Source organism: Medicago sativa, chromosome 6, assembly GCF_051527215.1.
Source record: "Medicago sativa cultivar Bolivia chromosome 6, Bolivia_mono, whole genome shotgun sequence".
Lineage (NCBI taxonomy): Eukaryota > Viridiplantae > Streptophyta > Magnoliopsida > Fabales > Fabaceae > Medicago > Medicago sativa.
The window spans coordinates 4,086,974-4,102,604 of NC_140754.1; the positions used below are offsets into that span (position 1 = coordinate 4,086,974).

General features: G+C 31.3%; 3 protein-coding genes across 3 annotated transcripts; 1 reads left to right on the forward strand and 2 right to left on the reverse strand.

Annotated features, from left to right (window-relative positions):
* Positions 1 to 474: 474 nt before the first annotated feature.
* LOC146912163 (uncharacterized) lies at positions 475 to 2,014 on the reverse strand. The gene is made up of 6 exons (XM_085717653.1): positions 1,893 to 2,014; positions 1,584 to 1,676; positions 1,354 to 1,497; positions 1,163 to 1,270; positions 805 to 856; positions 475 to 651 (listed from the first exon to the last, which is right to left on the reverse strand). The coding sequence occupies exons 1-6, from the start codon at positions 1,914 to 1,916 to the stop codon at positions 623 to 625; spliced, it is 450 nt and encodes a 149-aa protein (XP_085573779.1). The 5' UTR covers positions 1,917 to 2,014; the 3' UTR covers positions 475 to 622.
* Positions 2,015 to 5,882: 3,868 nt separating this feature from the next.
* Positions 5,883 to 8,692, reverse strand: LOC146912164 (uncharacterized). Its single transcript, XM_085717313.1, has 6 exons — positions 8,539 to 8,692; positions 7,996 to 8,088; positions 7,755 to 7,898; positions 7,557 to 7,664; positions 6,391 to 6,442; positions 5,883 to 6,118 (listed from the first exon to the last, which is right to left on the reverse strand). The coding sequence occupies exons 1-6, from the start codon at positions 8,560 to 8,562 to the stop codon at positions 6,087 to 6,089; spliced, it is 453 nt and encodes a 150-aa protein (XP_085573439.1). The 5' UTR covers positions 8,563 to 8,692; the 3' UTR covers positions 5,883 to 6,086.
* A 4,821-nt stretch (positions 8,693 to 13,513) lies between these two features.
* On the forward strand, positions 13,514 to 14,490 carry LOC146912165 (uncharacterized). The gene has a single exon (XM_085720413.1). It carries the CDS (start codon positions 13,558 to 13,560, stop codon positions 14,203 to 14,205), a length of 648 nt encoding a protein of 215 aa, XP_085576539.1. The 5' UTR covers positions 13,514 to 13,557; the 3' UTR covers positions 14,206 to 14,490.
* Positions 14,491 to 15,631: the final 1,141 nt, after the last annotated feature.

Here is a 15,631-nt window from a genome sequence, read left to right on the forward strand (position 1 = left end):
GTATGTTCTACAATTACCCTAAAGTTTAAACTTCAAGTCAAATTATTAGGAAGAACTATATGTATATAAAAAAAATAAAAAAAAAAACTCATTTTTAGGATCAAAAACATCAAACACCTTCAGATCGATCAAATAACAAATAGTTTTAAAATTCTTTCAAAAAAATAGTTTTAAAATGAAAGTAGATTAGCAATGCTATTTCTCGCAACTAATATCATCCCGGAAGTTTCACGAATAAAGTATCAACCAATTGAGTGGTGTCTTTCACAGAAAACACGACAAATATTGCTTGTATGTGGTTACACGTTTTATTCACTTAAGCCATCGTGAAAATGCCGTGAACCAAAATTCGCTATATCAAGCATTATCCAAAGTAGAATAGCAGAAAATAAAATTCACAAACATGCACATAAAAATTTAACAATCCAAACTTCATACAGTTATTTGTTTCTTAATTCCCTAAGCAAATGGCGGCATATTCAAATTAACAATATTGTGAACAACATTTGACCTTTGACATGCATTGTCACATGCAAAACACCCAATATCCTCCTAAATTGTTTTTGACAGAAATGTAACATAATTGCCATTAGTTTTTGGTAACAATGTTGTCATATGATCATCAATACGCATCTTCTTCAACTTCACCATCTACAAAAATATAAAGATCCATTAAATTTTATGTTTTCCTACCAAAGATGCTTTTCGGTTTCAAAGTAGTTTTAGTTGCAAGTCATTGCAATTCTTAAAGGAAATCAAACATTTGAAACATATAGGAAACTAAGAAAAGTCTTGACGTCTAACCTCGAAGATAGATAGCCCGGTTTGCTTGAGCATTAGCTTCAGTGTTATATTCCTTAAACATTAAACAAAAAACATGTTAGTAATTGTTAACGGCGAGACAAAAAAAAAGTATTAGGAATTGTGTAGACATAGATTGAACAAAATATATAACTTGTTAGGAGGCTAATTTTTTTATTCAAGGTGGAACCAAATTACTACTCCCTCCGGTCACTATTACAAGCAAAAATCAACTTTTTAGGTTCATTCATTAAATGATGTATTTGGTCAATAACATAGACTAAATACATCATTTAATGAATGAACCTAAAAAGTTGATTTTTGCTTATAATAGTGACCGGAGGGAGTACTAAATAAATACCGTAGGAATGTGTTGGATGTTGAATGAGTGAAAGCATTCCCTTAGCTGCAAAGCATCATCACACAGGCTCAATAAATTCGGGTTGCTGATTTTCCATGAACCTAAAAACTGTTGCAAAACCAATAAGATATGATAAGAAAAATGTAAATTTCATTTTCTTGTTAATGTAGAAACCATAATAGAACACAAACCTGGTTGATAACACGTATGCAGTGTCCTTGCACAGTGATGTTCCTAAATCTTTTATAGATTGCTTGCTTTAGACCCAAAATTAAAGCGCGATACTCAGCAGAACTATTTGTTTGATAGCCCAGTCCTTCACGAAATCGATAGAGCTGCAAAGAAAAGAAACATAACAGTCAGCTACTATATTTTATAAATCAACATTATAAAGTAAAAAGTTACTGCATAAATTTGATACCAGTCTCCCATCTTCCGCATACAGAACAGCTCCTGCACCAGCTGGTCCAGGATTTCCACTTGATGCACCATCAAACCGAACGATACACAAACCCTGCAAATAAGATATAGAACTTTGGAGTTAACATATGATTGTCAAAACTTTATACAAGTTTTAAATTTTGATAGAAGAGTAATAAAAAAAAATCAAGCATGATATGGAGCTTGGGACAGTCGCTAACACTAACTATGCAACTAATTAATGAATTAATTAATTAGAACACAATAAACAAATCAAAATATGAAGAAAAATAAGAAGAAGACGAATCACCTCTCTATGGTTTCCAAGGCTCATGATTTCTCTCTCACTCTCTTTGGTTTTCAATTTTCTTTTTTCAACTTCAATTCTTTTGGCCTAGTGTTTGTTGTGTAGAGTCACACCACTATATAGTACAAACCTTTTTTTTTTTTGACAAACCTAATTGGTTAGTTATAACAAATTCTGAAACAGATTTTAAATTATTTTTTTACCACAGCTGCAAAAAGTAACTATGGTAATTAACTCCAATGAGTACTATGGAAAAAATGGGCTCATAATTTTATTCATAATGTATTTATATGGAAAAAATATGAAAATGAATAAAAATCTGAAATTGCAATTTAATAAATGAATAAAATCTGAAATTGCTTAATTTTTTTGGAAGAAAAATAATGTAGTAAATGAATAAAAATCTGAAATTGCAATTTAGTAAATAAATAAAATCTGAAATTGATTAAATTTTTTTTGGATGAAAAATAATTTAGTAAAATGAATAAAAATCTGAAATTCCAATTTAGTAAATGAATAAAATCTGAAATTTCATATTTGGAAGAAAATTATGAAAATAATTTGAATGCTTAATTTTTTTTTTTGGCACCTGAAATTGCAATTTGTATTTATATGGAAAAAATATGAAAATGAATAAAAATTTAGTAAATTGAATTTTGATTCATTTTATTTTTATAAACGCTTGTAATTGGATTTTATCTTTTTTTGAAAAATGATAAGATTAATAAATTGTGTGTAATATTAATTTGGCTAATAAATACACAATCCGGTCATTTTAGGTTTTTGTATGTGATATATATTAAAGACCACATACATTATTTACTAATTATCGATTTTCCGTTTTTGTATTTTTATGAATTTTAGTTGTTGTATTTTTAATCTTGGCTTTTATTAATAAAATTGTATTATGTTATTTTCTATACAAATATAAAATTAGTTTTGCCGTTATAATATAATATTATTAATGTTTATTTATATTAAAGTACAAATTAATTATAATAATAACTATAATAATAATTATATACAAACCAAGCAATGATTATCTTTATAAATCGATTAACATTCATCAAAGTACTTTCCGTATAAGATTATTTCTATTACGGTAAGAGTTGTGAACTCTTGATTGATCAATTAACAATTTTCAGGTAGTTTAGATCGAAGATTCTTGTTGTTGGGGTGAGAGTTTTAAGCTTGATTAATCGATGAACAATTTGATTATTCATTGAACATTCATCAAAGTACTTTCCGTATAAGTTTCTTTTAGTTATGGTAAGAGTTGTGAGTTTGATTAGTTGTTGTGACCTTTTGACTGATCAATTAATAGACTTCCAAGTAGTTTAGGCTGAAGAATGTTGTCGTTAGGGTGAGAGTGGTAAGCTTGGTTAGTCGGTGAACAATTTGATTATTCATTGAACTTTCATTTAAGTACTTTCACTGCAAGATTCTTTTAGTTAGGGTAAGAGTTGTGAGTTTGATAAGTCGTTCTGACATGTTTGAAGTAGTTTAGGTTGAAGATTCTTGTCATTAGGGTGAGAGTTGTAAGTTTGATTAGTCTATAAAGATTTTGATTAGACGTTGAACATTCATCCAAGTAGTTTGACTATAAGATTCTTTCAGTTAGGGTAAGAGTTGTGAGTTTGATGAGTCGTCTTGACATCTTGGAAGTAGTTTAGGTCGAAGATTCTTGTCATTAGGGTGAGAGTTGTAAGCTTGATTAGTCGATAAAGATTTTGATTAGTCGTTGAATATTCATCCAACTACTTTGACTACAAGATTCTTTCAGTTAGGATAAGAGTTGTGAGTTTGATGAGTCGTCTTGGCATCTTGGAAGTAGTTTAGGTCGAAGATTCTTGTCATTAGGGTGAGAGTTGTAAAGCTTGATTAGTCGATAAAGATTTTGATTAGTCGTTGAACATTCATCCAACTACTTTGATTAGTCGGTGTAGAGTTTGATTAGTCCTTGAACATTCAATCAAGTACTTTGACTACAAGATTCTTTCAGTTAGGGTAAGAGTTGTGAGTTTCATGAGTCGTCTTGACATCTTGGAAGTAGTTTAGGTCAAAAAATCTTGTCATTAGGGTAGAGTTGTAAGCTTGACTATCCGGTAAATGGTTTGATTAGTCGTGATATTAATATTTTTAGCAAATAAATATATTTACATCTATTCTATTTCTATCCAAGCAAACAATCTTTATAAAAAATATATCATATAAACCTTTTTTTCTATCTAACTTTAAGTACTACCAAACAAATATTTAATGATCTTATTTCACCATTTTACATAAATTTATTTTTATTGCTTTCATTTAGCTTATAATTTTCCAATCCAAACAGATGAGAAGGGTTAGGATTAGGGTATAGTTGATATAAGAATTGTGGATCTCAATCCAAACGGCTGATATAAGTCGTTTTCTTATACTTTTAGGCCATGTATTGGTGTCTTAGAGAAAGTAAAAATTTATGATAGAAGAATTGCAAAAGTAGTACAGTTTAGAGAAATTAATTGACTGCATCGTGCTATTTATTGGGTCAAATTATATACCGATAGTGCAACAAAGGATGATGTTAAGTGTTGATTGTGGTGGTTTGATCCAAGATAAGAATGGTATTTGGTACATGGTTTTTCAAAATGGTTGGGTCGTTTAGTGCTGACTGGGGTGGTTTGATCCGAGATATATCATTTATTGAAAAAATTTAAAAAGTTAATTTTTTTTTCTTACAAATGAGATCGGGGTAGTGCTAGTTAACTAACACATTAATTAATTATTAAATTGGGAGGTAAGGTTTCAGGTATTATATTGGTGAAACATGTTCATCAGTAGTTAGAATTGGACCGAGAAGTGAAAGTGAGTCACATGTATCGTGAGACTAATAAGTATGTGGATGTTTTAGCAGCTCTAAATGTGATGATGGTTTGGATTTGATTTTTATGAGCAATGTCTGGCTCATATTACACATTTATTATTCGCTGATTTTGTCGGAGTTACTACTCCACGGTTAATTAAGATGTAATTTCTTTTTGGAGCTTCAGTTTTCTTAAATTTGATATTTAAATTGTGATTAAATTTTCCTTATCTTAGGTTTACTCTAAGTAAATGATTCAATTAATTCACAAATTAATGTTCAATTTCTTCATATGTCTCTCATTTTATCTTTTCATCTCTCTCATTCGTTATCTCCATATTTCTTCATATTTTCTACGCTCCATCTCCTTTCTAAGCCCAAAATCACCAAAAAGTAGAAAGAAAGAAAAAAAAAATTAGAGATCCAAATCTCAAAATAAGTTACACAACTGTTATAAATACTTTCCCTCAAAAACAAAACTGTTATAAATACTAAATAGTGCCACTTTAACATAGTAATAAAAATGAGTGGCGTTTTCATAGTGAATATTCTACCTCATAGATATTTTGGTTCACTCCACAATTTTTACGTTCTTTAGTTTTACAGTCACACAAGTGCAAACTGTGAGTTAAATACTTACACCTTACTAATAGATTCAAAGTGGAGTTTGATGTTCAACAATAAGAATGAACACGACATGAAGCAAGCACCCCAGAGGAAAAAAAATACAAAATCAAATTTCCTAATCCTTTTTTTGGGTATGTTATAAAATTACCTTAAAGTTTATGACTTCAAGTCAAATTATTAGGAAGAACTTATGTATAAAAAAAGCTCATTTTTAGGGTCAAAAACATCAAAACACCTTCATTCATGGTGGTCATCAATCAAATAGAAAATAGTTTATAAATGAAAGTAGATTAGCAACGCTATTTCTAGCAACTAATATCATATCGAAAGTTTCACGAATAAAGTTTCAACCAATTAAGTTGTGCCTCTCACGGAAAACACAGCAAGTATTGCTTGTATGTGGTTACACGTTTTATACACTTAAGCCATCGTGAGAGTGTTGTGAACCAAAATTCGCTACATCAAGCATTATCCAAAGTAGAATAGCAGAAAATAGATATTCACAAACATGCACATGAAAATATAACAATCCAAACTTCATACTAGCAATATTTGTTTTTTTAAATCCCTAAGCAAATGGTGGCATATTCAAATTAACAATATTGTAAACAACATTTGACCTTTGACATATAGTGTCGCATGCAAAACATCCATTACGCTAAATTGTTTTTGGTAGAAATCTAACATAGTCGTCATTAGTTTTTGACAACGGCGCTGTCATGTGATCAACAATATGCATCTTCTTCAACTTCACCATCTACAGAAATATAAAGATCCATTAAATTTTATGTTTTCCTACCAAATGCATATATGAAACCAAAATTTAACGCATGCTAAACATATTGTTCACAATATTTCTTTCAAAAAGTTATCTAAATGAAATATATATTGAAATAGAAAACTAAACACAAACCAAATATGTTTTTTGGTTTCAAAGTAGTTTTAGTTGCAAGTCATTATCATTCTCAGTAATTAGGAAATCAAACATTTGAAACATATAGGAAACTAAGAAAAGTCTTAAGGTCTAACCTCGAAGATAGATAGCCCGGTTTGCTTGAGCATTAGCTTCAATGTTATATTCCTTACACATTAAAAAAAAAAACGTTAGTAGATGTTAATGGCCACTACAAGAAAAATGCAATTTAGTTTCAGAAATTTTAGCTTCAGACCATTTCTGATGCTAATAACGTCAGTTTAGCGTCCAAATTTTTTTATGCAAATGCATTTTTTTTTTCAGTTCATTTCTATTTATACAATTTAGCTTCAGTTGGTAGACGCTATTTGTGGACGCTAATATTTTTAATGTTATTATCTAAAACATAGAGTTATAATCTAAAAAAAAAAAAAATTGTCAGATTTAGTGCGAGTGAGCATGAACAATGTAGCATGGACCACTGTAAATGTTTTCAACCTCCAATTTTGGTTTATTTGATTTTCCACAAAGCAAATACCATATAATTAAAAGAGGGAGAGTTGTAATCTAAAATAGAAACAAAAAGATAATAAGCTAGTTATACTTGCATGTAATGTAAATATTCATAAAAATAGGAGCATGATGATATGATGCACGTAATCTTTGCATGTAATTAAAATATGAGTCATGTTAACGGGTTAACGGGTGCTCCTGGGGCACTCTTTAAGCATTTCTATTTAGGAAATTATTCTTTAAAAAAGTCAAATAGTTCAATTTCCGATGCATTAAATACACATGTTTTATAAATAAAAAAAATTACTATTTAAGACCCTTAAAAAGTGCTCCGGAGGCACTCGTTAATATTTCCCTTAAAATATTCATATTAGTGATGTAGGTGCTAGTGATCTTTGAGTACACACGAGCAAGTATTAGGAATTGAAGGCATTCTTGTATGCACAAACATAAATGAATAATATTTGGTCACACACATAAATTTTTTTTTTTTTCAAAATACTAAATCATTTTATTATTATTTTCTTTTTTATTATTAGAAAAAAATCTTTTGATGTGTGTGTCCAAACACTATTCATTTATGTTTCTGACCATGATAGACTTTCACTGGGAATTGTGTATGCATAGATTGAACAAAATATATAATTAGTTAGGATGCTGATTTTTAATTCAAGGTGGAACATTTAGATTGTGTATATCTAATTTCAAATTTATAAAGTTAACTAGGATCACATGACTTCTTTTATAGACCAAATTTCTAAATAAATACCATAGGAATGTGTTGAATGTTGAATGAGTGAAAACATTCCCTTAGCTGCAAAGCATCATCACACAAGCTCAATAAATTAGGGTTCATGATTTTCCATGATCCCAAAAACTGTTGCAAAATCAATAACATATTATAAGGAAATTGTAAATTTCATTTTCTTGTTAATGTAGAAAGTAGAAACCATAATAGAACACAAACCTGGTTGATAACACGTATGCAGTCCCCTTGCACAGTGATGTTCCTAAATCTTTTATAGATTGCTTGCTTTAGTCCCAAAATTAAAGCGCGATACTCAGCAGAACTATCTGTTTGATCGCCCAGTCCTTCACGGAATCGGTAGAGCTATGAAGAAAAGAAACATAATAATCAGCTACAATATTTTATAAATCAACAATATAAAATAAAAACCAATTGAATTGTTGCATATAGTTGTTGATACCTTCCTCCCATCTTCCGCGAACAGAACAACTCCTGCACCAGCTGGTCCAGGATTTCCACTCGATGCACCACCAAACCGAACGATACACAAACCCTGCAAATAAGATATAGAACTTTGGAGTTAACGTATGATTGTCAAAACTTTATACAAGTTTTAAATTTTGATAGAAGAGTAACAAAAAAAATCATGCATGATATGGAGCTTGGACAGTCACTAACACTAACTATACATGCAACTAATTTTATATAGAGTTGGTCATAATTACAATTATATAAGTATATATTGACCTAAAATACATATTATCAATTTAGTCCCTAGCATATAATCAAGACGACAAATATGAGTAAAATTCGACGGTGTCAAAAAAAATATTCATAATCTCATTGACATATTCGAGAGTACTCTACAGTATCCTAATTTTTTATTTATCTCTTTTCCTATTTTATTTGTTATAGTTAGTAACAAAAAATTAACTAATTAATGAATTAGAAGACAAAATAAACAAATAAAAATACGGAGAAGAATAAGAAGAAGATGAATCACCTCTCTCTGGTTTCCAAGGCTCATGATTTCTCTCTCACTCTCTAAGGTTTTCAACTTCAATTCTTTTGCACCAATGTTTGTTGTGTAGACTCACACTACTATATAGTACAAAACTAATTGGTTTGTTATAACAAATTCTGAAACCGAATTTTAAATGATTTTTTTACCACTGCTGCAAAAAGTAACTATGGTAATTAACTCTGAGTACTATATGGCAGTAAAATGGATCTTTTCAACCTGCTTATTTGACTTGCTACATATGTGTGATATTCAAAATGTTAAACTGCATGTGCATGCACAGATTATGAACTGTACACACCACATTTTTGTGAATATATGCACATGGTGGATCCAAGACCAACTACTCACTGCTGTCTGCTGCAAAATATCCATAATTAGTATCAAAATAAATTTAAAGATAACAAGTATCAAAATGAAAAACTTAATCAATTTGCCTCAAAAGGCTTTCATGTGAACTACACATCAAAGGGACAAGCCTATGTTTTGTTAGTTACTAAATCAAATTCAATGCTTAAAAGCCAACTAAAGGAAACATAATTAGTGAAATCAGTTACTTCACATTAAGTGTAATAACACTACAAGAAAATTACAATTTAGTGTCCACTAATTCTAATGCAAATGCATTTTTCCAATCCATTTTTTTACACAATTTAGCTTCAGTCACGTAGACGCTACTCGTTGACGTTAATATTTTTGATTTAATTCTCTAATTAGAGTCCACATATTCTGATGCTAAATATTTTTAATTTCGCTTAAATTGGTGAAACATTTGCTTGGAGTTGGCTTGGTCTCATGGTCAAAGGCAGTTCAACTTCATTTGAATTCTAGTGTAATAGTTAACCCGTTAGTTGCTAAGGCGGGATGCACGGTTTTTGGTATAGGTTAGTGTAGCGAATTATTTGATGGTTAGAAATGGATTGGGAAGCGAAATTATGTCTCACATATCATGAGGTAAACAAGTGAGCAGACGCTTTAGCAACAGCTGGTGTGAAAATGGTTTTGATGTGATTTTTTATGAGCAATGTCCGACTCATATTACATAATTAGTTTCGGATTAAAGATCGCCAGTTTGATTGCAGTCGTGAACAAACAATTTACCTAAAGTTGTCTTAGCTACTTTCAATGGCATCATCATCCGATGCTAGGAACTAGCTTCATAAGTCATAATCATTCATTGACTGAACTATATTTTTCCTTCAAACATGAAAAGTCACAATAGTTTACAAATATTTTCCAAACAAAAATAATTTACGGTGAGAACTACGTTACCCTCGGTTTTTTCTAGATTACCCTCTCTTGTTTAGAGGGTATTTACCCCCTCATGATATCAACCAATCAAAAAGTAATATACATTGGCAACATTAAATGTCAAATAAATGAGTAAATTTTTTTTATAAAAAAAAAACATCAATTTTAGGTAACTTTTAGTACTTTTAATTTTTATTTAATTATAGACAAGATTACATTATAGGTCCTTTATCTTATTTATTTGTAACACTTTGGTCCTTTATCTTTATTTTTTTCCGTTTAGGTCTTTTATCTCTCATAAAAGCACATATACATCCTTTTTCTCATTTTTTTATTAAAAAAAATACATAATTTTATTTTTTAAAATATATTTTTATTAAAAATAAAAAAAATCCAGAAATATGATGAAGATGTTCATCATCTCCATCTTCTTTCTTTGAATCTTCATCATCTTCATTGAATCAGAAAAAATTCTACACAAAAATCAAAACCCTATAGAAAAGAGATTTAGTTTCATCACAAAAAAAAAAAAGAAAATTAGTTATATAAATTGTCACACCGTATATTATTATTATTTTCTAACTCAATATTCAAACCCGGCATAAAAATAACCCCAAAATGAGAGCAGCTTTGCACATCAATTTTGTTGTTTCCAGAACAATCTTAACTTTTGTAAAGTCTAACCCTTCCGCCAGTGACTAAACCTCCACCATCCGCCTTGCACCATTTGTGAAATTAAGGTTTTGATTTTTGTGTTTAAAAGAAGATTTGAGGTGAATATAACATTAACTCACGATATTTGGAGATATATTTTAGTAGAAATTTTTTTATTTAAAGAAGATGATGAAGATTCAAAGGAAGAAGATCAAGATGATGAACATTTTCATCATATTTCTGGATTTTTTTTCATTTTTAATAAAAATATATTTTTAAAAATAAAATTATGTATTTTTTTAATAAAAAATGAGAAAAAGATGTATATGTGCTTTTAATAGAGATAAAGGACCTAAACGGAAAAAAAATAAAGATAAATGACCAAATTGTTACAAAAAAAATAAGATAAAGGACTCCTAATGTAATCTTGCCTTAATTATATTTAGGTGTTCAATCTTAATTAATTTACACTACAAGACTGACTTAGAACAATTAAAATTTCACATCAAATTTCTTTCATCTGAATGTCCTTAAATTTATCGGTTACATTCATAAAATTTCTTCTTCCCATTTTGATTGTTCAATTTTGTCGTTCTAAACTGTCGCATTTTTTAAATTTTCGTGAGAATCATCGTCGTTCGTTTGATTCCAAATATCGTGAGAATTACCGTTATTTCCAGAACCACGTCAGGTATGGTGAGTTGATTTTTCTTTTTGATTTGATTTTTCTTGGTTGTGAGGTAGTTAATTATAACAATTGAGTAAGTCATCCGTTATACTTTAAGGATTGCTAGCAGGTGTTGCCGCTGTGATGTTTTGGGAGTTTGCTAGCATTTTTTTGGTTGTTGCTGAAATGGTTATGTCATGAGGCTTTTGTTCTTTTGTTTGGACTTAAAGGCTTTGGCTGATAGTGAGGCATGTCTATGCGTGTTAGCAGATTTTATTAGGTTGGCTGCTTAAATAAAAGAAAGTCACGATACCTGACGCGGTTCTAGAAACAACGACAATTCTCACTATAATTTGAAACTGCAGCAGTTTGGAACGACAAAATTGAACAATCAAAATGGGAAGAAAACGAAAAATAAACAAGAATTGATCAATAGGGAAGAATAAAGAAGAAATTTGAATGAAGGATATGTTTTTGTTCTCACGTCCGGGGTTGTGGAATGGAAGAAATTTTATGAATGTAAGCGATGAATTTAAGGACATCCAGATGAAAGAAATTTGATGTAAAAATTTTATTTGTTATAAGTCTTGTAGTGTAAATTAATTAAGATTGAACACCTTAATATAATTAAATAAAAGAGTAAATTACACTCTTCTTCCCTCAAAGATTATTGAATTACACTCCCCTCCCCTCTTATGTTAAAATATACACTCCCCTCCCCCCTTATTCCAAACATATTAGAAAACATTTCATTCCCCTCTCTTAAGAGAAGCTTGAATTACATTCCTCTCTCTTCTTATGTTAAAATCTACACTTTACTTCCTCAATATTTTTTTTAATAATCTAGCAAAAAAAATAAAATAATCTAACACACTTAAATAAAAAAAAAGTACTGCGGGTTGATAAATGCTAAAAAGTGTTAATTTCATGTTATATTTTAAGCACTTTTTGTTGCTTGCTTTGCAAGTAATTGAAGGAAAAGCCGAGAAATAAGCGTTAAATGCCTTATTACGCTTTACTTATCATTATTCTATCCTTTTGTGCAGGAATTAGCCCAAGACATTGATCAAAGAAGCAAAATCATGAAAAAGTACTATTTGGGCAGAAGCTGTCCCTGGAAGCAAGCAGCTCGCACCCAAACTCGCATCTGCGAGTTCCAAATGCGAGTAACTCGCAACTGCGAGTTCCCTAACTCGCAGCTGCGAGTTAGGGCGGTTTGATCCCTTCATTTATGACGTGGCAGCTTATTATTGGGCCAGAGAAGCAACTCGCATCTGCGAGTGGTGTAGCTCGCATCTGCGAGTTGAGGCAGGGCAGAAGTCTTTATATAGCCTCTTGCTACTCTTTGGAGAGGATCTTATCATATCTTAGCTTGATATTTTCTTAGCTTCTCTTAGGTTTTAGTTTAGATATTTTCATAGAGAGAAGTAAGGTAGTTCTTCATAGAGTGAGATTGGTTTTGGAAGTTGGATCTTAATACTTTGTTGAGACATCACAAGTGTAATGAATCCTTCCTTTTCAATCCATCCTTGCATGGCTTCCATGATGATGTGTAGCTAAATACCCTTTGTTGGGATGAGAGGTACTTGATCTTTGCTTAACATGTAATCTTTTGATCTTGCAAAATATGTTTCTAGCAATTTATATTCAATATTGTTGTTATTCTTGTGTTAATGCTTTCAATGAGATTCAAAGATGATTTGGACACAAACTCTTGAATCTTGAGCTAGAATAGCAATATATCTTAGGTTAACTTACTTGACATCTTTGTTAATCTTGTGATAATCACCATAATCAAGAGCTAAATGCTTTCGTATAACTCAACCAGGCTGGACACGGTCGATTAGGTTATCCGATCGACTTTGTTATCGTTTAAGGAATTTGGACACGAATGTTTAAACGATAACTTAGAAATAATTATATCACTTTGGACACGAAGGATAGTTTAGAATTGATTGTGATAATGTTGCTTATGAAGCTAGAATTCGTATGGATCATTAGGTTACGTGTGACGCTTGGTTAAGGAACGCTACTCCTAACAAGTTTCAATCCTTATTTATCTCATCTTTTACTTTTTGCAATTAGTTTAGCTAGATACATTTCAATTCAAACAAACAAGTACTCTTAATACTTTGAATGATAATCGATGTTAAACTGTCATTGATAACGCACTATTCCCTGTGGAGACGATACACAAATACTTACCTCGTTTGATGTGAAAATATGCTTACATCAAAATGGCGCCGTTGCCGGGGAATGGTGTTTAGTTATCATAGATAGAACGATTGATTTATCGTTTTGAGTATTTGTATATAATCCGTAAATAGTTTTCATTATTTGATAGTTGTTTGTACTAACCCCTCTTTGATATACAAAGAAAAATTTCTTGTTAGTTGTTTCCGTTTCAGGATCCTCACCTAGCCACAATCATGGCTGATCATGGTTATAGTAACTTCTACACTCCACCCGAGTTTGAGCCATATCAACAGTATCAACAATATCCTTATGAAGAGGAGCAGATTTCCAATGTGGAAAATACTTTGAATATCTTCATGCAACAATCCATGATAAACATGCAAAATACCAACCAAAGATTGAGGAATTTATCAATCCAGTTGGAGATGATTCAAGCACAAATCATGGAGAACAAATCCAACATTCAATCCACTCATGACGGAGAGATTGTTGAAGAAGGTGTTGTTCAAACTGAGGAAGACACAACATTAGAAGAATGTGGTGTACTAGAGAATGCAATAGAAATAGAGCCACCACATGAACCAGAACTTCCTCAAAGGTCTTATGCTGTAGAGGCCAAAGCTGTTGATAATGGAGAAGAAGTGAAGATGGCAGAGAAACGGGAATGGTTACTTAGCAAGGAAGAAACATGTGAACAAAAGGGGAAGAAAGTGAGCAAGGCTGAAATTGACCGAGTCATTGATAAAATTTGTGCCTTGTTCAAAATCAAGATAGGGAGGTTATGGACTCCACATCATCTGTACTTAAAGTTCATGGAATTCCTCCCAAAGCAAAGGAACACAAAGGATGATGTGTTGTCCGTCTCATTTTGGCCACCCTAACGAAAAAGGCGTCGAGCTAACGACGTTAAACAAGCGCTTGTTGGGAGGCAACCCAACTTTTTAAGTTTATTTTACTGTTTTAATGCATAATATAGTTTAGGAGTCATGTGCATAAGCCAAAAACATTCAAAAACAGAATCCAAACAGAGAGCAGAATTCTGAACTGTCATAACTCGCAATTGCGAGTAAAACAGCTCGCAACTGCGAGTAACCTGTTCACTCGCAACTGCGAGTAGCTCTGCTCGCAACTGCGAGTTACCTCAGTTCTGATTTCTGCAGTTTGTTTAATTCTGGCACATGGGCTCGTAGTTTGTTTTGTTAGTACTTTGTTTTATGTTGAATAATATGTTAGCACTTTTGTTTGATTAAGTATTTCATTTTTGTTTTGAAATCATGGAAGTTTCTTTAGTATCACTCTTGCTTCATTTGCAAGTCTCAGATGATTGGTAATGATACATAATTGTTCTTAAAGCGCAAAGCCAAGGTACAAGTTTCCAGTTTTTCTAGGTTTTACTCGAATATGAAACGAGTACTTTGTACAAATTTCATTTCATTTAGTTTTCCGCAATAATGTGTTTATTTGTGAACCACTTAGTACATAACCTAAATGTGAGGTATCTTCAAATTGTACTATATGCTGGAGACCAACAATCACCGTCTAAACTTGTTTTTGTTATGTTAAATCCAATAATTGTTCTGAATTGTATGAAAGCATGGAAAGGATCAAGGCACATTTTTGTTATTGAGTGAAACATACTTGACCACAAAATAGCCTACCTTGTGAGAAGAGTGAGTATTTGCTAACCCACTTGAGCCAAATGAATCGGAGTCCTCAATTATGAACTGTCAATTCATAAGCACAATGCTTGATGAATTTGCCCTTGAAGTTTTCAAAATCCAGTTCATTCTTGATGCACTTTAGGACTCTGATATGATTTTAATTGTTGAACCCTTAACCTTTATTGTTAAATTGTCCCTTTTGCCTTAGAGTAAAGGAACATTCAAATAGGGTGTATTTTGATTCAAGTTGGGGAGAGAAGGTGGATGTAAATCTTATGTCAAGTATCTTGGTGAAATTGTTTGAATAACCTGACAACATTGAAGTGTATATACTTAGTTTGTACATTTGAGAAAAAGAAAAGAAAAGAAAAAAAGAAGAAGAAAAAGAAAGAAAAACCAAAAATAGAATAAGTTGTCAAGGTTATTGGTTATATTGTTAATCACCAAAGGGTTTGTAATGGTTGGTAGGGAAGATTTTGAATTTCAATTGTTGTTACAAGAAATGTTCCTCTTTGATAGGCTTTTTTGATTTCAATTGCCCCACATATGACATTTCTCTTGTAGCCCGGCCAAGTTATAACCCTAGAAAGACCTTTTGATCCGTGCTTCTGTGCTTTTTGAAACAATATTTGGATGGACACATAGC